The 26,450-nt window shown below is 48.1% G+C and overlaps 1 protein-coding gene and 1 long non-coding RNA gene across 10 annotated transcripts in view; one reads left to right on the plus strand and one right to left on the minus strand.

The window, feature by feature from the left end:
• Positions 1 to 1,399: 1,399 nt before the first annotated feature.
• POU3F3 (POU class 3 homeobox 3) lies at positions 1,400 to 5,271 on the minus strand. 3 transcript variants are annotated; one of them, XM_053890501.1, is made up of 3 exons: positions 4,982 to 5,271; positions 4,700 to 4,759; positions 1,400 to 3,951 (listed from the first exon to the last, which is right to left on the minus strand). In XM_053890501.1, the coding sequence occupies exon 3, from the start codon at positions 3,001 to 3,003 to the stop codon at positions 1,504 to 1,506; it is 1,500 nt and encodes a 499-aa protein (XP_053746476.1). In that variant the 5' UTR covers positions 3,004 to 3,951; positions 4,700 to 4,759; positions 4,982 to 5,271; the 3' UTR covers positions 1,400 to 1,503. The 3 variants fall into 3 exon arrangements, with proteins under 3 accessions (XP_053746476.1, XP_053746478.1, XP_053746477.1); XM_053890503.1 differs by lacking the exons at positions 4,700 to 4,759; positions 4,982 to 5,271 and adding an exon at positions 4,031 to 4,618 and having other exon boundaries at positions 1,400 to 3,890; XM_053890502.1 differs by lacking the exons at positions 4,700 to 4,759; positions 4,982 to 5,271 and adding an exon at positions 4,031 to 4,618.
• Positions 5,272 to 7,047: 1,776 nt separating this feature from the next.
• LOC109254548 (uncharacterized) overlaps positions 7,048 to 26,450 on the plus strand; it is a 106,825-nt gene continuing 87,422 nt past the window's right edge. For 3 of the 7 annotated variants that reach the window (XR_008417808.1, XR_008417807.1, XR_008417810.1), the window contains exon 1: positions 7,048 to 7,215. This is a non-coding gene — a long non-coding RNA (uncharacterized LOC109254548). The remainder of the gene's footprint in view (positions 7,216 to 26,450) is intronic. The other 4 variants (XR_008417809.1, XR_008417811.1, XR_002074866.2 and 1 more) reach the window with 4 other exon arrangements.

Below are 26,450 nucleotides of genomic sequence, written 5' to 3' on the forward strand. Positions count from 1 at the left end.
AAAGATACCCTTACTACCTAGCAACTGTCCATATTTTCATTTCATTTTGATTTGTGCTCGTCTGAAAAAAACACGTAATACAAGATCTGGGGAAAAATAAATTACCGTTTTGCAGCAGTTCATAAGTATTCTGAATAAAATATTAAAAGAAGTCATTTAATGAAAATATAAAGCAAATATTTTTAGATCAACAACGGATCTAACAATTCTATATTGCCGTCTTTTGAAAAGTCTGTTTATTAAAACCTACCAAAAACACTGCTTGGAAATGGCAGTATTATATAATCACATCCACAGCACCCATTCAATCAAAGTTGGCAACGGATTGAGGAGAGAAGTCCAGAGGAGTGCAGCGGCTGGTGCTCAGTCCTTCTAAATCTCTTTATCTGAGTCAGTCCAGAAATAAAAAATAAAAATATTAATAAAAAAAATATTCGCGGTGGAATCTTTAGGCCTCATCCACCCGAGTGCCCGCCGTTAAAGCCGGGGCTGGTGGCGGGGCCTTGCTCCTAGCCCAGTCCACCCGCCCTGCCCGACTCAGCCTGGCCTCCCCCACTCCTGGGTAGCCGTCCCCTTCTCCCTCGCCCATCCCTCTGCTCTTTCGTGATGCTTTATTTCCAAGGTTACTTTGAGAAGACTTTTTCTTTTGGCTTTGCTATTCAGTCTGTTAATTTCAAAAGCTGTGAATATTTTCTTTCTTGCTTGCTTTCTTTTTCTTTTTCCTGAAGACTGTTCTTTGTTTTCTCCTTCCTATTTCATAGTCCATTTGTCCCCAAATGACTTTAACATGGCCAACTAAAACAGGGTGCCTCTGCTTTCTTGCACGTCGCTCCCAGGAAAGAAAGTTTCGGTAGATCACTTTAGTCAGCCCTTTGGATGGGGGGAGTGAAAAGGAGAGCGGGGGCGGGGGGGGGGGGGGGGGGGAAGCTGCTTTTTTTTTTTTTTTTTTTTTTTTTTTTTTTAAGAGGCGAGGACGAGGCAGGTGCTAGGTGCTGTCCACTGTTGCCATGTAGGACTTCCTAGGGTGGGGAAAACCTCACGAGTGCAGTTTTGGTGCGCTAGGCATCTTCACCCTTCTTTAAAAAGAAAACAGAAAAACAAAAAGGAAACACCACCACAGTATAAACGAGATCTCATGATCGCCTCCTTTTTCTCTTCCGGTTTTGTTTGTTATATATACGTATATAAAACAGTCTGGGTATTTGTTACGCTTTTGTTTTGTGTTTTGCCCCTCCTTCCTTGGACTTCAGAAATGTCTTGGTCCGTCTCTCTCTCTCTCTCTCTCTCTCTCTCTCTCTCTTTCCTCCAAGGGCGGGCATGTTTGTCTTTGGGCGGAGGGGAGGGCGGCGGACTGGCCTGGGCCCGGTGCGGCCCCGGTGCGGGTCGGCGCGGCGGCGGCGGCGGCGGCGGCGGCGGCGGCGGCGGCGGTTGGCGGCGATGCTGACAGCGGCTGCGGAGGCGGCGGCGGCGGCGGCGGCCCTCTTCGCGCTGCGCCCCTTGCCTTCACTGCACGCTCGTCTGCAGTCCGTGGTGCGGCGGCGGCGTGTCGGCGCTCACGGTGCCCACCTGCGAGTAGACGTCGTCGGGCGTCTGCTGTTGGATCCCGGGCGGTGTCATGCGCTTCTCCTTTTGGCGCCGGTTGCAGAACCAGACCCGCACCACCTCCTTCTCCAGCTGCAGGCTGTCGGCCAGGTTGGTGATCTCCTGCGCGGAGGGCTTGGGGCACTTGAGGAAGTGGCTCTCGAGCGCGCCCTTGACGCTCACCTCTATGGAGGTCCGCTTCTTGCGCTTGCGGCCCTGCGCCGCGATCTTGTCGATGCTCGTGGGGCTGCCAGTGCTCGAGTCCGCCTCCTCCAGCCACTTGTTCAGCAGCGGCTTGAGCTTGCACATGTTCTTGAAGCTCAGCTGCAGGGCCTCGAAGCGGCAGATGGTGGTTTGCGAGAACACGTTGCCGTACAGCGTGCCCAGAGCCAGCCCCACGTCGGCCTGCGTGAAGCCGAGTTTAATGCGCCGCTGCTTGAACTGCTTGGCGAACTGCTCCAGGTCGTCCGACGTCGGTGTGTCCTCGTCCGAGTGCGGGTCGTGACTGTTGAGCCCGGGCCCCGCGCCGCCGCCGCCGTGGTGCGGAGGCCCCTGCGCGTGGTGCGGGTGCGGCGGGTGCGGGTGCCCGTGGTGGTGGTGGTGGTGGTGGTGCTCGGCCAGCTCGGGCGTGTCCCCGCGCACCAGCCCCGGGTGCACCAGGCTCTGGGCGCCGCCGCCCGCGCCGCCGCCGCCGCCGCCCGGGCCCGGGGGCGCGCTCAGCATGCCGTTCACCGTGAAGCCCCCGGGCTGCGAGTAGAGCAGACTCTGCGGCGGCGGCTGCTGGCCCCCGGCCATGGACGGGAGGTGTGCGGCGGCTGCGGCGGCGGCGGCTGCGGCGGCTGCGGCGGCGGCGGCCCCCCAGCCCCCCGGGTGGCCCTGGTGCGGGGGCGGCGGCGGGGGCCCGAGGTGCGGCGGCCCGCGGTGGTGCAGCGCGGTGCCCGCGTGCAGGTCGTCGCGACCGGAGCCGCCCTTCACGTCGGGGCCCTGCGGCGGCGGCGGCGGCGGCGGCTGCGGCGGTTGCTGGGGGCTGCCGGCCATGCCCACGGCGCTGCCGGACCACGGCGAGCTGGCCTCCACGGCGGCGGCGGCAGCGGCGGCGGCGGCGGCGGCGGCGTGGGGTAGGGCCGTGACCCACTGATGCGCGTGGCTTAGCATATGGCCGCCGTTGCTGGCGGCCATGGCCCCCTGCATGAAGTCGCTCTGGACCATCTTGACGGAGGACGGGTCCCCTCGGTAGGCGCCTGAGGTCACGGCGGCGCTGCCGGGCTGCATGCCGCCCCCGCCGCCGCCCGCGCCGCCGCCGCCGCCCCCGCCGCCGCCGCCCCCGCCGCCGCCGGCTCCCGCCGCGTCCGAGTGTACAATGGAGCCGGCCGCCAGCAGGCTGTTCCCCGGCAGGTAGGGGTTAGAAGCCGCCGTGGCCATGCCGCTCCGCTCCCGCCACCCCACCGCCGCCACCACCGCCGCCGCCGCAGCAGCAGCAGCCGCGGCCGCCGCCGCCGCCGCCGCCGCGCCCCCCCGCCTCCCGCCTCCTCCCCCCCCTCCTCCCCCGCCCCCGCCCCGGGCCCCGGCCGGCCCCGCCGCCTTCGCCGCCGCCTCCTCCTCCGCCGCCTCCGCCCCCGCCGCCGCCGCCGCCGCCGCCGCGGCCCCCGGCTGCAGCTGCAAGGCCGCTCGGCAGGGCGCGGGGGTCGCCGGCCGGCCTTGGTCAGCAGCAGCAGCAGCAGCAGCAGGAGCAGCAGGAGCAGCGCTCTAGGGAGGGGGGCTCGCTTCTCGGGGCGCGCTCCGTGGCCGCCCCCTTCAGGGGGGGTCGTGGCCGCCCCCCAGCCCCGGCGCGTTCCGCTCGCTCCAGCGGGGCTCACCGGGCAGGGCGCGGGCCTGCGCTCCGGGCTCTTTGGCGGGGCGCGCCGGCTCCCGCTCCTCTTGCCGTCCTCCGCCGAGCGCGGACTCTGCCCGGGCGCGGGGCTCAGTCCACCTGCTAAGTGAAGATTTCACGGGAGACAACAAAGAAAGCAGCCGTTCCTTTCTTCCTGAACCAAATTGTGGGTGACCAGCAACCGGACCGCTGCTTCCCTTGCCCGCTCTCTTCTCTCCTCCTCAGGAACACATTTCACTCGTTTTCCCTTAGAGTAGTAAAACTTTTTTTCCGTCCTTGAAGGCGTGGTGATGCTGGCTGCTCGCGTGTGCGGAGAGGAGAGGCTGGCTCCTGCTCTCCTCCTCTGGTCCTTTCGTTTCAAGTTTTGTTCTGTCCTAGGAAAACTTCTTGCGATGGTGCATTTCTCTGAAGTTGCTATTGCCGGAGCTCTTGGTTGCCTCTGAAACAAGAGTCCTTTTTCATTCTCCTCGCAACAGTCACAGTCTGATGCGACATCTTTCCTTTTGGGCAGAAATTAGGAAACAAATATAACAAGGAAAAATTGAACAGGAGAAAAATGAGGTCGAATGGCTCTGTTACCTTGTTGCTGACGGTTGGGGTTGGTGTTTTATTTTTTTCCCAGCAGTTGTCTGGAGGAGGAGGAGGAAGAAGAGTGCATTGGTGGAGGTGGAGGTGTGTGTGTGCATATAGGGGATCCTTGATACACAACCAACTCCAGTGGGCACGTTGCACGGCTCGTAGAGTGCACCGACGGCGCTGGCGCTGGCCGAGCCGGAGCGGAGTTGCAGCGGGAGCTCGCTCTGCGCCCTCGTTCGCGCTCTCTCTCCCTCTCTCACTTTCCCTCTCCCTCCCTCTCTCTCTCTCTCTCACTCCCTCTCCCTCGCTCGCCCGCCCGCTCTCGCAGGGATCTGACAGTTCGCTCTCTGTCCCTCCCTCTCAGAGCAGGGACTGTCGAATGTTTACCCTCCGCCGCGAGCGCGCACCCACCACCACACTTTCCCAAATACAAGGAAGTCGAGCACCAGGGCCCCCGCTGATTGGCTACCCGCTGGGTGATTGGCAGGCCCGGAATGACTGGCTCAGGACGCGCGGCCCCCCTTCCGGCCGTTCCGATTGGTTGCTTTTTAATTTAGGCAGAGCGTCGTAGAAGCTGGAAATCTGTCGTCCCCCCCGCCCCCCCGCCTCCCTCCCCCTCGCCACTTTCTCCTCTCCGCCCCTCCCCCGCCACCCCCTCCGCCACATCTTAACTCTTAGTGTCCGGCCGAGGCGCAGGCGTTCCCTCCGCGGCGCTGTGGGTTCGCAACCGGTCTGGGAAGGGGGATGAAAGGGGAGAGAAAAGGGAGGGAGGCATGGAGAAAGGGGGGAGGGGGGGAGTTAGAAGGAATATGAAGAGGGGGAAAAAAAACCATGAAAAATACCAACCTACCCACTTCACCTAGTACTGCGTTGTGTTGCCGCCCTCCCCGCTCCCCACCCCCATGCCACAGATTTGTAAAGCGCGCGGCAAGAATGCACCATTCACGCTAATACCTATAGGCAGCTGTATCCCCAGTGGTTTCAAAGTTTCCTTTTTCTTTCACCAGCAGGCCCCCATTTCTGTCTCGGCGGGGGTGGAAAGGGAGAGCTCGCATCGCCAAGGGCTCGGGTCGTGGCCACGCTCCTTGGAAATCCGCCACCGCAACTTTCCGCAGCCGCTTTGCGCCGGCGGCGTCCCCCTTTGTTTAAGTTCTCGGATGCCATCATCTGGGAAACCTGCAGCCCAGGACCAGCGCGGTGCCCGCGCGTGCGAGACGGACCGCTCGCTGCCGCTGCTCGCTCGCTCCCCCACCCCCTCTCTGCCTCTCTGCTCTCCCTCCCTTCTTCCCTCCCCCCCCTCCTCTGGGATTCTAGCAAGTAGCGTGCGTGTCCTTGTGTGTTTGGAGGGTGCCGGTCAGCAGAGCCCAGCGATGTATTTGAAAAGCAATCAGTCGACCTTTCCCTATAGATCCAGCGTAAGTGTATTCCACCCCAAAGGCTCTAGGAATTCCCACTGCAGCAGGAGCCGGCCTAAAGAACCAGGATCCACTAGCCGCGCCCTCCACCGCTTACATTGTGCGTGTGTGTGCATATATATGTATTTTTTTTCCACTCTGGTTATTAGTGGTGTTCTGCTTGCTCGCTATTCTTAGACACATTGGTGCTTTTTCTTTCTCTTCTGTCTCAGATGGGCTTGCGTAGTGGATGGGTTGGCGGCGACAAACGCTTTCTCAGCCCCAGCCCGGCTGAAAGAGTTAAGGGGGACGGGAGGGGGCGCGCGCAGGGTAGGCGGGAGAAGCGGGGGTGGGGGGACGCGGCCAAGCGGAAACGCTGCACAGAGGAACCTCAGCGAACCAAGAAAAAAGAGAAAGTGGCAACGAAAACAAGGGCAAATTGAACCCTCCTCGGGGATTTCCAATGAACTAACCCAACTCGGACATTCAATAAATACATCGTTCCTAATGAGTGTGCGTGGGCGTGCACCCCGCACCCCTAGCTGTGGGTGCGCCTTCCCTGCGCTCGCGGCCCCCAGCCTGCTCCTGCAGCCGGCAGTCCCGAGTTCCAGCGGCGCCCGCCGCCGAGCGGCGGCCCTGGAGGTAGATGCGGAGCCACCGGTGTGCTCCGACTAAAACGTGAGCGGGGCTGCCCTCTCCCGATGAATAATTCCTCCGGCTGAACGCACTTAGGTGAACTCAGTTAAAGCCAGAGCTCTCCAGCCCAGCCGCAGCTACGCAGCCTTTGCGTGATCTCAAGATTAACAGTAGACGCGTAGGATTTATGTAGGATCTCGTCCAGCTCCTGCTTGCCGGGTGAGAGATACCGTCGTAGGTAGGTTTTAGCAAAGCCATGATTGCTAAGGTATAGATCTGACAGGCATTGGTAACCAAGCCCCAAACAGAACGGATTTTTCCCCCCTCTACGTCCCCCTAAGGTTCCTTTTTATATTTATGTATGTGTATATGTATATATAAAAGATGGAACACAGATTTCATTGAATAAATCTGAGATCTCCAGGTGCAGACGTCTGAATAGTCGGTGCCAGCACCCCGTGTTTTCCTTTCCTGCCGATTTTGCTTGGATCCGGCTCAAAAACCGAGAGAGTCTCGTGGTTTTGTTTACACTGAATGGGGAGGATAGGAACAGAGCCATGGGGCCGCCTTTCATTAATATACAGTGAGGATTTTGTCTAAATTACTGCTATGAATTTCACAGTACACGCTTTCAAAAGCAGTCTCAGGTGGCCTGATGAAACGTGATAGCGCCTCTGCAAACAGATCCACTTTCTTTCTTTTCAAGGAGGGTGTGTGTGCGTATGGGAAGCCCCCCAAAACGTTGTGCTCCTCGATAACAGAAATACACTTCTGTTCCGAGGTCTGTCCCCTTCGTCCCCCCCCCCCCCTTTCCGCGTACTTAGTTCTCGAGTCGCTCCCCAGCTTCCCCCCACCCGGCCCCACCCCGTCCGCCCCCTCCCTTTGCCGAGTGTGATTGTTTTGTCTGGAAAAAAAATCCAAAGTATATAACAAGGGGAGAACAGTTAGTGCTGATTTTCATTTGCATACATTTTCATATATTTTGGTGAAAATAATAGACTGGTGGAGAGCTGGGTTTAGAGGAGTCAGTGTAAAGGGAAGACTAAGGATGCATCGGTTCTGGGGAGTTGAGAATATGCCTTTCCCCCCACAGGCACCTTTAAAAAAATAATAAAACATCTTCTTTTATTTTAAAATCTAACCCTGGAAGTTTGCTGGGTAAGTGTTTTTCATTTTCTTTACCGGCTTTCTCTTTTTCTCCCCCTCTTTTCCAGTTTATTTATGCTCTTATAGGTTTGGGAGCTTATTTTCATTGCTTGGGACAAGAGAGGGTTCACAGAGCAACTGTTTTGAAGGAAGGAAGGAAAAGTGTCTTCGGGGAGAGTAAAAAAAAACCCAACCCTGCTAAAATATTACATAAAAAGATGGACTCATTCCAAAGCTCCCCACAGTGAGGCATTTCACTTTTTGGGGGGTGGGGGAGGAGAGTCCTATTAATTTTAATTGTTGATTGTGAGGGGGGAAAACCCCTAGAAATGCGATTATAAAGCACTCAGTATTATACATATTTCTTGTTTTGTTTTTCCTAGAGAATCAGGACTAGAGGGGAAGGTACCCCCTTTCTGTAGCCAGAGCTGAAGTGGTGACCTGTGTGTGCACGACTGGGATTGTTGGGGGGGGGAGGATTCCTGCTGGGAACAGGGGGATGGAGGGGGGGGGCTTGGCAAAGGGAGGGTCCAGAGCTGCGGTGGAAGGAAGCAGGGGAGGAAGAAGAGGCAGGAAGTCAGTACACCCCTGGTTAATGCGGATTCTGGGGAACAGTCTTAGTTGCTGCCTCCCAGCTCGGTAGTGAAAGTCCATCTGAAAAGAGGGTGATCAATCAAAACTAACCAGGACATCCTACACTTTATTCCCAAAGGAAGCTGGAGCTTTAGCATCGAAAACTCGATTTTACTTTGTTTTCCATTTTGACAGCCGGCCTTGCCCCTCTCCTTGCCACTGTCCCTGGGTTTTGTAAAAATCGAGGGGGAAGTTACTTGCTAGGTGCAGTTAATTAGATAAATATGGCTGGAGGAAATAGCTAGGCCAAGGCCACGCCTGTGCGGGCACCTTACCTTAGTGAAATAGGCTGGAGAGGATTGTAAAAGCTTCTTGGTTTTGTTCTTTTTAAAGGAAGACGCGTCTGGTGTGACGAGGGGGTAGAATCGAAATGGCTGGAATTTCATTGCACTTGTGCATCCAGAACACCTTACAATTTAAAATCTGTAATTTCTTTGGAAACAGTTGATGCCAAATCAGTGAAATGGCTTGTGAGGAGGGAGGCAGAGATTTCAGTTGGGGAGGGGGGTAAAGATCGCCAGTTTTCCACTCCTTGTTTACGTGCTTGGCAGCCTCGCTTTTGACTGGGGTTAACTCTCTGTGCTCCATTGGACCAGATGCCATATAGAGCTGCTCCCTGAAGATCATTTGTTTCCTTGATGGGGAACATTTCTGAGCAGAGCATATTGGTTGCCATAGAGAAAGAAATAAAAGCAAGAACACTAGTCACATTAAGCTATATGTTTGTGCACTGGGCTTTAGATAAAAGGACCTTGGTTCAGCCAAAGAGAAGAAGCCAAACTAGAGATTTCTAGCGCCACTAAAACTAGCTTTATTTTGTTTTGGACTTTTACAGTTGAAACATATAAGCTAATTTTATTGGTTGTTGTTAATTTTATATGACACGGTTTACTGAACAAAATAAACTTTGGAAGTGCTCAGGAGTCGCACTATTGACTTGTCAGCAGGGGGCGCACTGACTCGTCTTAGCAGGTACTGAGTAAAATGTAGCTGTTTCAAAAGCAAATCTGCTCCTCCAAACTTGCCAAAGGAGCAAACACCCCTACCTTTCTATGCATATTCACAATGGGTAGTGAATTCATTGCATAACACAGGGTTTTAAATGTGGGGACAATGACCTCTTCTTCTCCCACTCACCCTCCTCTGTGAAATGGCCCTGGGGGAGGAAATACAGTTTAAAAAAAAAAAAAAAAAAGCATTTGTCCATTTCTCTCAGTGAAGTGTATATAAGGCTGGAAAAAAAGAAGTGGGATGTGAAGGCAAAATTTTTTTTTTTAAATTATTAAGGGTAAAAGAATAAGTTAAGAAGCTACATTTCAGGTTGTATTTTTTTTGGAAGCAGTCAAGAGAGCAAAAATGCCTTCTAAGGTATTATCTGTTAAATAATGAACATTCTTCAACTTGATACATGCTTTGACTTCTAAATAAAACTCAAGCTCTTGGAGATTTAGTCAAGGCTTCCAAGGTCTCTTTTACTCCATTTGATATTTAATGGCTACTTCAATTCTGGGTACCTCCTATAGTAGATTTTGAATTTACCCTTGAAAACCTTGTTAGGGAAAAGAAAATACAAAGTAGCCATCGGTGAGAGGTAACTGTGGGATTGAAACTTTTTAGGGCCATTTTACTTGACACAGTTGGAGAAAAGTTGTAACAGAGCACAAGCTCTCCCCCTCAGAGATTTTTAGATACCGCCAAAGAAGACTGAACTTTATTGTGGCAAAAGGATGACAAAGATGTGTGGGAAACTTCCTCAAATAGTGGAGGGCAAATCCTGACCGGTTCTGAGGAATTAGTCGGTTTGTCACTAACAATTTTCCCAAGGAGATTTAGGGAAGCCATGAGTGACTGGAAGTGAGAAGCTGGCTTCCACGGTTCACTAGTTCAACGCACCTGCGAATGTGTCACAGCGCCTGTTAGGAAGGGGACACATTTCATGAAAGCTCTAATGCCCCTCTGGAAGACGGGGGAGAAAAGGTACCTCATTCTTCCTAATTCAACTCCAAGTCAACCAGGTTCCAGCCATGAGAAATTTTTCTCTGCAACTCACTTTAAAAAGTCAAGGTTTGGATTTATAAATGGTATTTCATTCCAGGAGAGTTGAGAGATTATGGGAGTAATATAAGCGAAGCAGATACTCTGAACAACATTTTAAGTCCAGGATTTTCACCCGTGAGCTCTCACATTTAGAGTCAGGAAATGTACTGTCAGGTTTGTGCTAATAAAACAAGGTGGAAATTTGAGGAAACTGTGTAATCTGAGTCCAAACATTGCGTTTTCTTCAGCTCTCCGGACTTTTCAGACAAAAGACTTCTGGGTGAGATTCACATGAACTGGACAAATGACTCCAAGCCCTAGTTTACTTTATGCGCCCGGGGTTGCTAAATTCATTTAAAAATTATTAAGAAGAAAGGAAACTTTTTCTATTTAGCCAGATAGTTTGAAAAAGGACTAGTTAAGCAAAGATTGTACATATTTAGTGCATAATTTTTTGGTACCACTTTTTAAGGAGATCTGTGATTGTTACTATCTTGACTGCTACTTACTTTCCTTTCTTGCAAAGGTACTTAAAGACACACACACACACACACACACACACACACACACACGAATGAAAAAGAATGCTTGCTCTTCATAATATCTATAGTCTTAGGTTACCTAAAGTAAAAGAAAAAGAAAATAATAATTCTGGGTAAAGCAACAAGTCAATTTGAGAACTGACATATTAGAGAAATTGTGTTAGGAGTCTATAATGATTTGGAGGTGGGAACCGGTCAAGCTGGGTACGAATTAAGATCCAAAGTGCTGGGCAAAGCTACAGACTTTTAATCGTTGGGGATGGTGAAATTGCTTTTGCCAAAAGAGAGAATGAAGAACATTACCTGGGTCAGACGCATCAAACACAAAATGGGTATTTACTCATTTGCTTCCATTTGAGAATGATGAGGTGCTCTGATACCTTAGTGGCGTAGAAGCACATTTGCCATTAACATTTATAAATTAAAATGTTAAGCACACTCACAACCCATACTGTGTGCCATATACAAAGGAAAGGGCTCTTCAACAGCAGCTTTTGGGTGGAAATCAGTATTTGTTGTCTTGGCAGTGGATGAGTTGTTTCTTGGTCTTGCTAAGTTTTTTGAAGCCTGTGGGTACCCCCCCCCCCCAAGCCTTGTTCTTTGTATCACTGTGATAACTGATTTATCTGATCTGTAGGAAAGGAGCAAGCATTTACTTTTTAAAGATGGGTTTGGAGGAGCAATTATAAATTCAGACACTATGATTTCTCACCCTAAATCGTAAGAGGCTTTACTTCTGATGCTCATAGGAGCGCTTTAAACTACAGGCCATTTCAGATTGTCGAACGTAAATGAAAAAGGCACGATTAAGTTGGTTATGGAGTGCATGCTTTTAAAACCACCCATTTCCAACAGTTTGCCCACTCTAGCTGTGTGTATGCACCTGACAAGTCCGGTAATGAAAGCTACCAATCGCTAGGGAAGCCGTGGCTGACACAATGTGATGGACTATTCTTGCCTGCCCCCCTCACCTCCCCACTGCACCCCCCAACACAATGGTCTTCTTTGAATTTAAATTCACAGGGCTAGGTAACACAGAACCCAGCTGATTGACCAGAGTGATGATGATGATTTATTAACCAAAACATGTGGATGTGTCCTAGCTAGAAAAATATTCCAAGGTCAACTTGGGTGTGCGTGTGAGAGGGTGCGTGCGCGTGCGCGCACAGGCGTGCGTATGTATTTGTGTCTGTGTTTTTAAAAACAAAACCCAGAAATATTAACTCAGCTTTGCCAGAGGGGTGGTTGGATTTTTCGAGCTCGTGGTTCAAACAGAAGTGAGCTCCTTTCTCCTTTGGGGACACTCTCCATCCAAAATGTCCCCTATACATTATAAATGTCTCCTTTCTGGCTTGGAACTGGGTAGTTTTGTGATGGGGAAGAGTCATTGTGGCACATTAGGAAACAATCCTTTCACTTTGGTGTCTCTGTTTTTTATTATTAGTTTTTTTTTTGTTTTTTTTTTGTTTTTTTTGGCATTTGAACTTTGCTATTGTCTGAGGGGCTGGGTGCAGATTTCAGCTTATCAGGCTGAAGGCTGCTCTTTTTGGATATTTCCCCCAAACGGTGCTTACGTGGTGTCTCTTCTGTGAATGTGGAAATTCCCACTTGACGTCTGGCTTCCTCCGTAGGCCCACCCTGGACCCGTCAGCCACAGGGGGGTCTTCAAGAAAGTGTGGCTATTTTGTTCACCTTTAAAATAGATTACCAATGTTTATTGATATTTGATACTTCAACTGCTACATGGTTTGCAGCAACAGAATTTCAGCGCTAAAATATCTGGCAAAGAGACTTTGATAGTAGATCTAAGTGACCTTGCTCATTGTAGCTTCATGTAACTGGGGTTTGTTAGTCTCAAGTTAGAAGTTGTGTGTCCTCTGTTGCTTCGAAGGCTTCCCTCCTCTCCAATTTTCTGTAGGGAGCCTGCTTACTCAATAAAGCCCAAGGGGGAGGATTCCAGACTTACAGTGATGCTTGACAGCCCTCAAATCTTAATTTAGGGTTCTATCAGGGTGCAAAAATCCCCATAAGTCACAGCATGTATTGCCCAAATGGCCGAGGGGGTTCCTTTTATTTTTAATTCACACCTCAAAAACAAACAAGTAAAACTTCACTTGGAAAAAAAGCTGACTGTTGGAAGTACCTTAAGTTTGAAAACACTGCGATTTCATTGCAGGGGTCTGGCGGGCGATTCCTTGCCAGGGTTATAAAGTCAGACTGGAGCTTCCCCTAGAAACAACGTTTGCCCTGGGGGACATCAACGCTCAAGGTCTCCAACCATTCCACCGCAGCGAGGTCTCACCAACCCCCAGCCCCCCCCCCCCCCCCAATTTGTGGCTGTCAGAAGCCACTTCTCCCTAATAGGTGGCAACTTGTGGGGGTCCCAAGGCCAAGCTCCGCTTCCTTAGACTGGATTTTATTTTATTTAGATCACGGTTTGCGTAATAAAAGCAAGACGATCCCATTACTCCCATTCTCCCTAAGCACTGCCCTGTAAGGTCTTTCAAACTGTGGTCTGAGCGCGCACAGCGGCCTTCGGAAGTCAAATTAGCACTGCTTTTCTAAGGCAAAGAAAAATGGAAAGAGACTAAAAAAGAAAAAAAAAAAAGGCAAAGGGAGAAGGAGAAAAGGTAAAAGGAGTAAGGTGGAGAAAAAAGCTGGGAGATTGGGGACAGAAGAGGACGAGAGAGAGGGAGAGAGGGGTGCCGGACAGCGAAGAGGTGAACGCTGCTGAGTCACCCTAACAGGTCACGGGGTACACAGGAGCCAGAGGGTGCAGCCCAGAAAAAACAGGGTGCAAATCCCCCCCACCTTCCAGGCCTCCTTCCCGCTCCGCGGTAGGAGAGCAGACTTGGAGCTCGGCGCCGCCCGCCCGCCTTTGTCACCGGCTCCGTGCGCGGCCGCGGGCTCCCGCGGTGGGCTTTGTTCTGGCGGAGCAGGGCAGGACCCCTTCGCACTGCCGCGTCCCCGCCCTCCCCGAGTTGGGGATGGTGGGGGTGGGGACAGGGCGTAAGGGAAGGGGACCAGAGGAGCATCAGCGGGCGCCTCCGAGCCTGGGATTTCTTTCCTTCGCTTCTTTTCGTAATTGAGCTGTTGTTCTCCCTTCGGAGGGGGGCCAGGGCTGCGCGGGAGGAGGGAGAGCGGGAAGGGGGGCGCGCGTTCTCAACCCGAAGCAAGGGCGAGGTGCTGCTCTCCTTGCCTGCGTCGGAAGATTTGTATTGTATGCATGTATGCATGGATGGATAGACGCATGCATGTATGCATGAGGAGAACCGTTTAATTTGGTCCCACGTTCTAGGTTTATAGCCGAGGTTTTGGCAGCTGCAGGGCACCACGGATCGGTGCCTGGTTATCTCCTAAGATCTGTTCTTGAGGTGCTTTGGGGCCGCGGGTGGGCGCTGTAGACGCGCCCTGGGTCCGGGGACTGCCCACGGAGAGCGCGCAGATCCCTGTGGCGGAGGCCTGTGGCTGGGGACAAAGAGGCAGACACTGGGAGCAAGCAGAGGGCAGGCGCGCACATGCACCCACGCGCGCACCCCATCTGAAGTCCCTCCCTGAGAGCTCCCCGAACCTCGGAGCTCAGGGCTAAGTCTGGAAAGTTCGCTCCTTGCAGAGCCCGCTCCTTTCTCTTACCATTACATTTAGCAGACGGCGTTTGAACGTGTGTCACCCTCTCCCCAGCCACCCCCAAAGGTGTGGGCAGATTGTAAGAGTTACTGCTCTGTTATTGTTTGTCAAACAGGCCCTTTCTCTTGGGAGAGGGGCGAGGGGCATGTGGCGGATCCCGGGCCAGGATTACATTAATCAAAGCATTATTTCCCCAGAGAAGTGGAGCACAAATGAGAGTAAATCCTAATAAAATTGGATCGCGGAGAAACGGTACGCTTTAAGTAATCTGTACTGCCTGATAAAAATCTCACATTTATAAGATGTGGGTCTTAAAAAAAAAAAAAAATCCGCACACCTCTGGCCTTTGCTTGGTTGCTGGGTCCTGATCGGGACGGGGGGACAGTCACTACCCAAAGCTCAGATGAACTTCTGCAATGAGAAAGGGACGTGGACACCCCAGGGTTCAAGGTTTCACAAAGTCAGGTCTACTCCAAAGTCACTTTTGGCCCTGGGCGCCCCCGTTGCGGTATGTGTAGAGTCCCTGGGACGGATCAAGTCCCCCTCGGTGGCCAACTCTAACTCTGTTCCTCTGGGAGCATGGCCCCCACTCTCCGCCTCCAGCGATGCTGTGGGGTGGGCAAGTCCCCGGAGGTGGGGGGAAGGCTTGCGCGACCCGCGAGCTGGGTAGGGGCGGGCGCGGCGCCGGCAGCAGATTCCCGGGTCTCCCGATTCCCCCAGCCCAGGACTCGCCGAATCCGCCCTCGGCCGGGGAAGGGGCAAGCGTTTGAGGGTGACTGCTGGGGATGCCGAGGGCTCATCTCGCCGGCCTGACTTCTGGTACTTTCGGGTCGTCCCAACCAGGAAGCGAGGCTCGAACTCGATCCGCCTTCGTCCCCCGAGTGGTAGGAAACTTTGCGACGCTTTGCGCGGCTGTGCGCGGAGAGAAAAGAAAGGCTCCCCCTCCTACCCCCAGAGTGAGGATGAAGTCAAACCAAGCCAACCGGCCAGGTGGCAAACTCCCCCTGCCAGCTCGAGGCCTCCTCCAGCCTCCGAGACCGGAGAGCGGGCTGCGACGCCCCGCGGCCTCTCGTTGGTGATCAGCGTGCAAACCCTGACCCAGTCCGGCGGCGGGTGTGCCCGGGCCTCAGGACTCCGCCCGACCCTTATCGGCGAGGCGCGGGGGAAACCCGCTACAAGTCGGGGTCCGCCGGCTCCCTCCTCCGCGTCGGGAGGCTGGCGGCTGGGCCCCCCCGCGCCCCCCCACCCCCCACCCCCACCCCCCGGGCACCAACGCGCGGCGCCCCCTGCAGGCTAGCGCCGGGAGGAGCCAGCGCGCCGCTGGCGGGGGCGCCGGGGCCGCGTGGGTTCCCCCGCGCTACCCACGGCCACGCCCACCCGCGCGCGCACACCCACACGCGGCGCCAACGCCTCCTTCGAACGCCGGCTCCCCGCCGCGGAGGAGCGGCGCTGCGGGGCGGGGCGGGAGGAGGTAGCGAGGGCACGCAGGGAGGCGCGGGGAGGGAGGGAGCCGGCGTCACCCCCTTCCCGTCCTGCTCCCGCCCCCTTCTCCGGTCCGCGCCGGGCAGCCCCCGCTCTCGCCCGCGGCCGCGCGCCTCGTTCCCGGCCCTGCGGGCTCTGGATCCCCGAGAGTCGGGCGGTGAGCTCGCGGGGGCTGTGCCGCCTCACCTCCGGCGAGCGCGCCTCGGAGGGGCTGCCTCCTCTGCAGTGTGGCGAGCGGAGCGGCTGGGATCGGTGTGCGTGTGCGAGGGTGTGCGTGTGTGAGGGTGTGCGTGTGAGTTGCGGTGCGCGCGCAGGGCAGGGCAGGAGGCGGTACGGGATGCTCCGGTGCAAGCGTAACCTTTTCAGCCTTGAGATCTAAATCTGCAAGCCTGGAGCTCATCCATCCCCACCCCCCCATCCCCCCACTTCTCTACACGTGCGTCTCCTACTTTTGCCTTCGTCCCCGTCTGATTCCCAAAGAGATCCCTCTTGTGGTCTGGGGATATTCATGGACACCCTGACTCACGTGAGCGAGGGTAAGGCTGAAAGGGACAATGTTCGCTGAGTAATGCCACCGGGAGCATTTCCTTCATCCAGCCTGCTCTTTAAACTGGATTTCACCCACCGGGAACCCACGGTTCAGCGGCTTGTGTATCTGCTTCCTCTCTGTCTTGGCCTTAAAAATTGCTTGGAGGTTGTTTTTATTTTTGGACGCTTAGGTAGGAGGTAGCAATCCATTGAAAATCACTTTCTGGCTGTCTGTTTAGCTGAATAGCTGTGCTCCTGTTGTGTGCCACTGTCCTCAGCCCCTTTCCAGTTTACTGGCTCCTTTCCACTGATGGGCAATTTTGGGGGGAAGTGAAGACACCCACACCTTTTCAGTTCTGAAATAATGACTCCCCTTTCCTCCAGTCTGTGATTTCCATAATTTCATACAAAACAGGGCTGGCTGTCACTTATCTCTCATTTGAGAAGAGAAAAGCAGACTAGCAGAAGAAAACTTGGGCCAGATGTAGAACCTTCTTCCTAAAACATTAACCGGTCCCATCCAGATTGTTCAACTCTAAAAGGGAAGGCAGGGCAGAGAGAATTCAGAAAAAGGCTAAATATTCACGCCATTACTGAGAATATGAACCCAAATGCCAAACTGTATTTTTAGTGACGTGAGAGTCAGAGGACCCTAAAAAGAAACTTTATAAATACTTTCAGTTGTCCTCTTTTTGTCCTCATCTTTGCATCTGAGGCTTTTCAGTAATTTGGAGCTACCAGAGGTACATATTTTTTTTTATTTCTTGGATTTATTAATATTAGATGTTTTTACTATTAGCCACAATTCTTTATAAGACCTCCTGTCCTGGAGAAAGGCTGTAAGTGAAATTTACACACGTTCACCCAAGAGACTGAACCAGCTAGTATCTTGATATAATTTCAGTTACTCCTTTTCATAGGATAATTTATAGGCAGCTAAATTTTAATAAAGAATGCTAATGGTGAGATGTTAATGTTCAACGCGATGAGTTTTTGTTTTTGGAAGATCAGAATTTCGCTTTTCTTTGAATTATTTATCAAGCTGCTTGCCCATAGGCTTTCCTAAGAGGAGAGGAAGGTGCAGGGGAGGGTATCACTAATTTACTTAAAGCTTATGTTGACATACGATTATACAACTAGCCTTTTGGAAAACAGTAAATAACTAAACCATGTCTATAAACACCCACCTTTGGGACTGTGAAAAAAAAAAAAAGGAAAACCTAATTACTTCCATAGAAAACAGCACTCAGTTAACAGTTAACTAAAATATTGTTTGGCAATCCTTAGAAGCTCCTCCTCCTCCTTCAGTATAGTACCCTTTGGTAATATACACATATTTATACATGATGTAAATATACATATGCACATGGGTAGATGTTTATGTACATAACATAACAACATATATACATACCCCAACTGAATACATTTGCATATAACATGTCCATGTGTAATATAGCAAACTTCTACGATTAACAATACATTCTACAACAGATAGTCTTAAAATAGCTGGGAGAGTGAGTAAAGCATTTTCCTGTTGAAGAAAAGTTCAAAATTTATTTTGAAATCTGAATTGTGCTAACCGTAGATGACACCACAGAAATCAGTAAATAATACATGCGTAGTATTAATATTTTAAGCACACACCCGGTTTAAAAGTACTATGAACTTCAATAACTTGTTTTACGTAAAATAAAAAGGGCATCATACTTTAGAATGCACATGTAAAATATAAATATTCTCTCTAAATTCGGGTATTTTTCCCCCCACAAATTAAATACTGTTATTTTAGAACAGAAATTAAATTCAATATGCAATGAAAAAGAGCATTAATGTTATTTTCCATTCTACCGTAAAGAAAACATTTTTAAGTAATTTTAATTTTATAGGCCTTTATACCATTAAAAGACTTTCAGTTGTCTACTGACAATTCAGAGTATAAACAGGAAATTTGAAGCATAAATTTATACTTGAAATGATTTGTATAACATGTTACCTATTTGCTTCTTGTTAGATAGTATTCTGAATCTTGGCATTTTCAAAGGCTTTTTTTTTTTTTTTTTTTGGTAAAAGTAAGAATTACAGTTAGAATGAATACACTGGCAAGAATCCAAATACACTTTTTTGCCGAGCAAACGTAAAGAAATGTTATACCCAGATGTTATACTTTAAAAGCTGTTTGTCGCAGTCGATAAAGGAATCAAAATGATAAAGTTTTAAAACTTTCTTGAAGACTATGATAGGAAGAACTTTCTCACATAATGAGAGTTGCTTCTACTGACATAAAATATTATTTTGGCTTCTCTGTATAAATGCATATTTTTTTACTGAAAAACATAAAAATATTTATGGTGGTATTTCCACATGTAATTTATCACTTATTGATTTCAGAGAGACTATTTCAAAGACTGGTAACTCATTGGTGGTATCTAAATATTAGTGGTGAACCTGTGAAAACAAAAATCAGTTTAGCAAACTGCTTTTTCAGGTTTGTTTCTTAATCTCTTGAAAAGTTTGACGTTAAAATGATGGAAATGCCACAAGTGAAAATTTTAAAAGAGGAATATTGCTCGGAAAGAGGTAAAAACATTTTACTCTAGATGGGGTTTTGAAATCAACTGCAAAAATAAATTAGCCTTTTATTTTAGAAAGTTTTCTATGTGATGGCGTGGTGTGATATAAGTAGACACAGGCTACGTAATGATTTTAAAATGCACAACGTTCATTCAAAAATTTGGACCAAGAGTCATTCACTACAAAAATGTAAAAGAATCTTTTCTGTCGATGTAATTAATGAAGTGGGTGAAGGACTATTTTAGTAGGCTCAAGTTACACATATAGGAAGATTTGTAAGAATAAATACTTTGGCATTCTGTGGCCTAACAGCAGACAGAACTGTAATATAGCAAATGAAACTCCCCAGAATACAGGCATCCAAGATTCAATTTTTCAAACCATTTTTCATAGTGAATTACCTTTTCAATACCCTCACATTTAAACACCGACTTCATAGCCTAACCATTTTCTTTCTGCCTCCCTCCTTTCCTTCTCTCTTTCTCCTTTTCAAGTCTGTAAGCAAGCAGTTGGGTGAGGCTAATTTAGTGAAGGTTCAGAGAGGGATTTCAGGTAGCCAGCCCCAATGTTTAGCCCCTACCAATGACACACATCGTGGGGAGATGTATCTGTGCTCTCTCAAAACATTTATTTTCTTTCCTCACCCAACTACCAGCGTCTTTTAAAGAGAGAACCAGGCGAGGTCTACTGAAGGCAAAATAAATCAGAGAATTGAATTAATTATCTGGAGAATTCAGGCTGCTCTCCCTTCTGCCTAGCTATTAAGGAAAAAAAAAAAAGGAGAGAAGACATAGCGAAATTTCAACAGTCTACAGTCTAGATTGGCTCTCTGTAGTGATTAAATTTGTAAGATCGCAACTAATTCTGAGATACTGCTTGTGCCTTCAGTCTACCAAGGTAATGAGAGATAGCACACACACACCTGAATGGGCACCCCTCTGGTTGAGGTATTTACCAGATTTAAATAAAAAGTGTTGAGGGGCCTAACTTGCCAGGTTTGGCTGAGTACATTGATTGGATAATTGTTCACCTTTCTACTGAGCCCCATGAGAGGAGACACACACACATCTTATAAAATATTTTAAATTAACGTTAAATAGTCCAACTGGGATCGCTCAAGTTATTTACATCTAGCAATGGATTAAATTGTTAGCATTATACATTTAATGAACTAGAATCTTAGTCTCCTTGTCTGCTCTGACTTGGAAACATATGCTGAACGCATTTTCGAGGGTCTTTTGGGGAGGGCGATTTTCTCAGTGTAATTTGAAAGGGGATCTCCTTTTACTTTCTTCCTTTACTTTCTTGGAGGGTGGAGGGGAGCAAAAATCCAGAAAATACGAGAGGGCAGTGTTATGTATTGTAGGTGGTAATCAGGCCCACAGTCTATTTTAAAGTAGTCTTTGGTACAGTGGGCTGAGATAGAGCTTGATTTGGGTTTAATCTAAAGGACATTAATAAACATTAATTACTGGTAATTTAAAAAAATATTATTTTAAAAATAGCAAGTAAGGATCTCTATTAATAAGGTTTGCTTTCTCAAAAATTTCTGGAAAATTATGTCACTACATTTTGCATTTGTGTAATTAAACACGCTGAAGTATTGTTCTAACACATAAAGCATGAAGACTCCAAGAACAAATAAAAATGTAGACTGGATAAAAGGAAAATATTGCTGATTTCATATTTGCATTACCTCGGGGAGGGAGTGGCCAGGTAAAAATTAGGAGCCAGTAATGGTTTGTATTTATTTATAAAGTTGTATTACCCTGAAACGATATCCTTTGTCTTAATCTTAGGAAAGTGAAATCATCTTCTGAAATTTTTAATGATTCTTATTTCTAAATGCCCCTAAAGGTAGGGACTCGCTCAATAGCTTTCGTGTTCACTTGCACAGAAATTAAACCTATAGAAAGATTCAGTGAGTAAATGAATGACGTTGCATAGCTGGGCCGTTGGACCTAAGATTGTACTTTAGTTGTTTATAGCCCTGAGTCGTCCGGCCCTATTTTGTTCCCTTGAGCCTCCAAGAACTTATATCATGTGAAATTATTGCAGAATCACTAATTATTCCTCACCTCAGACCCTTTTCCAAAACGTGATGCTATCCACCAAAGATTTATGGCCAAACAGAATAATGAACTTATTCTTAGGGAGCTCTCCTGTCATGAGAATTTACAAGATTTTTTGGGACTAGCACCTCTAGGGCCATTTCCTTGGCTGCTTTCCTCTCCCATTTTGGAGCTGGGGCCCAGTTCTCCATGTTGGCCGTGGATCACGGTGGAGGTTGTTGTGAGGTAGCCATGTAATTTCTTTATCTTTCACCTGCAAATTACACACATTATTTTGCAGCTCAAAATAAGCATTCCCAATGAGTTGCATTCAGTAAATGTCTTTCACAGCATTAGTACAGAACTGAGGTACAAAAGAATATTAATCTAATACATTCCAAAATTCAAATACTTGTGATTAATAAGCATTATTATCTATAAATAAGGCCCTAATGATACTTTGGCAGTGTTGTAAACACAAGAATCAGAGGCAATTATTGTCATTATTGTTCAGCAAGTACTTCCCATGAATACCAAATGGGTTTTGCTGTCCAGCTACTTGGCAAGAAAGGTTCCTATAAAGAAACAGATGTTGGCCAATCAGGACTGGCTACTATTAACGGCCCTTAGCCCAAAATGCAGAGTCCTTAAATAAGGAAAAAAAAAAAACCCCAAAAAACAAAAACCCGAAAAACCTCAAGACATCCAAACAGTTTTGTCATGATTTTTTTTAAATGCCCTTTTATAATGAATATAAACGCATCTTGAAAATAATGCTGTTTTCCAATACCGACTCTGGTGAATGGGGTGCATTAGCAACCATTGTGTTAGCCGGAAGTAAAGGTCTCATTTGTGCGGCTCTAGACCCCGCGTGATGAGGTGCCCTTGAAGTAAAATCAGTGGCCAACAAAAAATAAATTGCAGCGACACGAACAAGCCATCAAAGCACACAGGCATAGCCATGGTTCTCTTTTTTCCCTTCCTCAGGTTACACAGAGCTCGTTCCCTCACTCTTCTGTGTTAAATGGGACCAGCGTACCAGGCCTAGCTCCAGCACTCTGCTCTGTGTGTGTGTGTGTGTGTGTGTGTGTTGGGTGGGGGTGGGGGGGAGCTGCAGCAGTACAAGTGAAAGCAAATTTCTCACGCTCACAGAAAACTCCACACAGGCCCCTTGCCATACATTCATTCTGCACTCTGGGTCCTAGAAGCCCATGCAGGACCAGCTTTAGCTGTGCCAACGAGCTGATTTCAGCTTGCAGTCTTACTAAATCCAATGACACTGGGTAACAGCTAAATTGGTTTTTGGGGAGAAGGGAAAAAAAGTTCCATATACATTTTCCTAAGGGGTAGGTGCATTAAGGATTGAATACAGATTTATTGTCTATTTTTAAGTGTTCCTGTGCCATGCCCTATGCTTTAAAGATGCCATAGGTCTGTACAGCAGGGGTTGAGAAAGCACTGAACTGTTTTCCCACGGTACTGGAGAAACTTTGAGGAGAGTGGAGTGGCTGTGGGGCGGGTGATGTTGTGAAGAAGCAACATGTTTGGCCGCCATTGCTGTTGGCCGCCATTGCTGTGAGCATGTTATTTATTGAGACTGTATAGTGGGATGGGGCGCTAACCGGCTGGAGGTGAGTGAGATTGTTTTGTATGGACTCTCCTCTCCCCCAACCTCCCAACAGACACTTCTTTATCATCACTTCCTGTTTGGTGGGATTTTCCCCTCTTGCCCTCAGGAAACTGAAGGGATTCCTCTGTCCTTACAATAAACTGGCTTGGGGAACCAGGGAGAGTGTCAACCTATGAGATTTTCCTCTGCCTCCTACTGAGAATGTTCTTGCCAACCTTAGCCTCCTGGACTTTTGTCGTGGGAGCAAAGTCGCCACGCTCAGGGATGCAATGAGCTGGACTCCAAAGCTGACAGGAGGGGCTGGGCACTGTGTCCTCTCTCTTCTATCTTCAGCTCCTCTAAATGGGCTGGAGGGCGAATGGTCCACAAGAATTCAGCAGCCTGTGCTCAATCTCCGAGTAAAGGGAGATGAGAAAAGATGAGCTCCTCCAAGCAAATTTGTTCTCATTTCCAAGCATAATGACTCAAAAGAGATTTTCCACAGCAACAACAACAGTGACAGCAATAATAATAACGAGCACATTTTACTAAGGACTTAACACTCACCGAATGTGCATTGTTCCATTTAAGGCTCTAAAGGCCCTTTGAAATACTGCTTGTATTCGGGGTTTGACAGATGAGCTCGCAGAGGCACCTAGGGGCTGAATCACCTGCCCAAAGTCAAGTGCTGGTGGTACCTGGTTTTGGACCTATCTCTCAGAGACAATGTGTTTTTAACAGCAGTGCTTTACTGCTTTCCAAATTCTGGGGAGACCCTGCTGCTTTCTCCCCTTCTCAGAGTTCCCCAGATGTCCCCGCTGGCAAAGCAGTCCTGTGACATTTGTGAATGCAGCCCCTCCTCCCCTCCCCCCCCCCCCCCCCCCCCACGGCAGGCTCATGTTAAAACAAGGCTGGTGAAGCCTCCAGGGCCTCCTTGCACAACACTGCGACCGGCCATCAGCCACGTCTCCCAGCCCTGCGTGGTATGGGCCCAGAATACGGCTCAAGATATTAACCTGGAATGATTATCACAATTTGGTTTGGATGGTCCATTTACACTGCAGTACAGCAAGTCGTAAGGATCTCAGAAAGTGCATGTGTGTGCATCTGTAAATTCCTGAGCTAGATAACACATAGAGCAACGTGTCAGTTTCTCTGTGTGTGAGCACCCCCGGGAAGAAAATAACCCATTGATGGGAAGCCCTGTACCCAAACACGATGTTGACTAAGACTTTGGAGACTACCCCTGCTTCCAGGCTGATGGAAGAGCCCATGGGCTGTTTGGGCTGGTCTTTTTCTCATTGTGCACAGCTCAGGAACACCTTCGCAGGGACCGAGTGTATGCCTCGAAGCCACAGGCAGAGCTTCTGTCTTAAGCCTGCTCACTACCCTTGGCATCGTTTGGGAGACAGTGGAGCTGTTTCAGGGAGCCCCGGATAAATCAGTGAGACTGGACTCCGTGCCCCCCCAAGGGAGAGCTGTGAATCTGGGCACTGCTCCTCATTACGCTGACTAGGGATCAGAGTGTGCAAATGCCGTTTCCTGGCTGGAGGGAAATGAGTGCTTTCATTCGGGGTCTAAGAGGAAATACAGTTAGCTGTGGAACTTGGAGAAACACTGGTGCTCTACTCACAGTAACAGTGACATAAAGGTTGAAAAAAACCCCTCAATAATAATTGCATTCTAAATGAAATCTTCATTTCTGCCACTGGCCCCCCAAAGGGTAAAATGCTATTTGTAAAGGTCAAAGTGAAAAGGTTACTTGGCTTCTGGAAAATGACTTTCACCAATTAATTAATTAGCTATTAATTAGTTAATATTCTACCTCATTCCAAGAAGGAATTTGATGCGATTTATAAAAACACGTGACAGGAGGGAACTAAAGTTGGAAAAATGAGCCAGGGGAAAGTCAGCATAAACTAATGTATACCTTCAAATGCTGTGCTCTGCTTAGAGATGCTAGAAAAGTCACATAAAATGACACGAGATAAGGTTTACTTTTTCCATAGCGCAAAAAAAAAAAAAAAAAAAAGAAAAATGAAAAAAGTTTTACAATAAGCTATCAATCTATGTTAACTTTTATTTGAAGAGACACTGCTTTCAAGATGAACTATCAATTACATATGACTAGAATATATTTCCTAAACAACTTTGATATATTTCACCTCAAAGAAAATGTTCCGAAAGGAATTTACTACGATAGCTTTTGTATTCAAAACAAAAAAAGCACATCTTGAGTCCATTCAAAATTTATATTGAAGAAATAGCACTATGGTACTCTTTGGCAATTTTTAATGTTGGCAATTGGCATTTTACTTCTATATTTACTTCCCATAAGATAATTTGACAGTTTGCAAAATATAGATCATATCAACTTCTTTCCAGTGAGTCTCAGGAAATCAATAAATGATAATATGTTTTACAGTTTTTTCTGGTTTTTTTTTGTTGTTGTTGTTTGTTTAGATAGTCAAGAGGCAGACAGTATAAAGAGCTCAGTGAAGTTCCTTAGATTTAGGGGTATATAAATTCATGCACTAAGCCACAACTAGTTTAGAGATTTGGTTGCCTCATGTAACTCTTGCTTTCTGATTTTTCATCTGTTAAACTCGGGTGAGGGATTTAGTTGGTCTCTGGCTGCCTTCTCGTCATAAAATTCTGTTGTTTTGAATTTTTTGTCATCTAGAGAACCCATTAATGTAAGCATGATTTTTTAAATATCAAGTTATATTTCAATTGCTATAGAACTTGCATGTCAAGAAGAATACAGGACATTCTATTATGCCGTGTAAATCAATAAAATGAAAATGTATCCATTGACAACGTTTGTATTTTCACCTGTTACAGAGCTGTGCCGTCTTTGAATACAATACACTTTTATGCCCCATTAAAGCATGCTTGACATAGCTTTCAACTACTTGCAAATGCTGAGAAGTTGAAAAACATAACATTTACAAAAGATACATCTGGTGCATATTTATATGACTTGGAATAAGGAATCATTTAAATACTGCTGAGCTATCTCCATATTAGGAGAAAAGATATTCCGTCCATATGTGAAATCAGTAGTAAAATACATATAGGTTTAAATTTCTCTTATGCATTTTTTTTTACTTGACGCATGCTAAAAATATGGAAATATTGATTAGGGCTTCATTCATCTATTTGAATTGTTGGAACTGCATTTCCCTTGAATATTGTAGACCACATCATTAAATCTAGTTTACATTCTAGAGGAGATAAGTTTTGAAAGGGGTTAAAAGTAGCACTTTCTACTTAGAAAAGTTGCTTCTTCTGGCACCAGAGTTCCTAATCTGGGGATCATGGACAAGTTCAACATCCAAAGATCAACTTCAAAGGCTCTCTGAAACTCCCGAGTTTATACACAAACATTTGTGTGTGTGTATATGCACATGATTTTTTTTTTTCCTGGTAAAAGCCTAACTTACCACAGTATCTCAAAGAGCTTTATGACTGTGGTGTAGTGGAAAGACTTTAAATGATAAAAAATACTTGGGGTTACTGCCTACTACTGGTTTAACCTACCTTCTGTAGCCACTTGTCTGCTACAGGTCTTATCTGTGAAATAAAAGGGTCGTGCTGGATCATCTCAGATGCCCTTTTCAGCAACCACATTCCGTAGTTCCAGGTGGGAAATTCACCTCCATTCACCTAAATCCTCAGGCCACCAGTGCCGTCAGCATTTGCCGTATCCTGTGCATTTATTTTTAGGTTGTTACTGTGCAGTTTCTGAGTGGAGTAAAGGTGAGTTATGCTGAATAGCGTGCAGGGCTGCATACATATTGAGTTGGGAAAAAAGAACACCTAAATTGTACAGCTTTTCTAGAGTGCCATGTGGTACAGCATATGAAATATAACTTGTACCCTGCAGCTCACACACACTTTAATTAATGTTATGGGCTGTGCTTTAAACGGAGAGAAGTGAGAAAATCAAGGTTAAGGACGCTCTGTTCTTTACTATGTAGAAGGGAAAAAGAGACAGCTATGTAAATTAAGGATTTTGTATCTCCTTGTCAATTTCTTATCTGTTGTCAGTTTGAATGATTTCTAAATCAGAAGAATGCTGAAGATCTGTTTTCCCATCAGTTTTGAGCCTAAGGAATTTGGAGCTGGAGTACTGAGCCAGGAAACAGTCCTGTTTTGAATTCA

The sequence above is a fragment of the Panthera pardus genome, unplaced genomic scaffold (assembly GCF_024362965.1).
Source record: "Panthera pardus isolate Hobbes unplaced genomic scaffold, ASM2436296v1 HiC_scaffold_25, whole genome shotgun sequence".
Taxonomy (NCBI): Eukaryota; Metazoa; Chordata; class Mammalia; order Carnivora; family Felidae; genus Panthera; species Panthera pardus.

What these genes read in the sequence shown, in the direction of transcription:
- POU3F3 (XM_053890501.1), bottom strand. Translation starts at nt 3,003, where the DNA reads ATGGCCACGGCGGCTTCTAACCCCTACCTGCCGGGGAACAGCCTGCTG.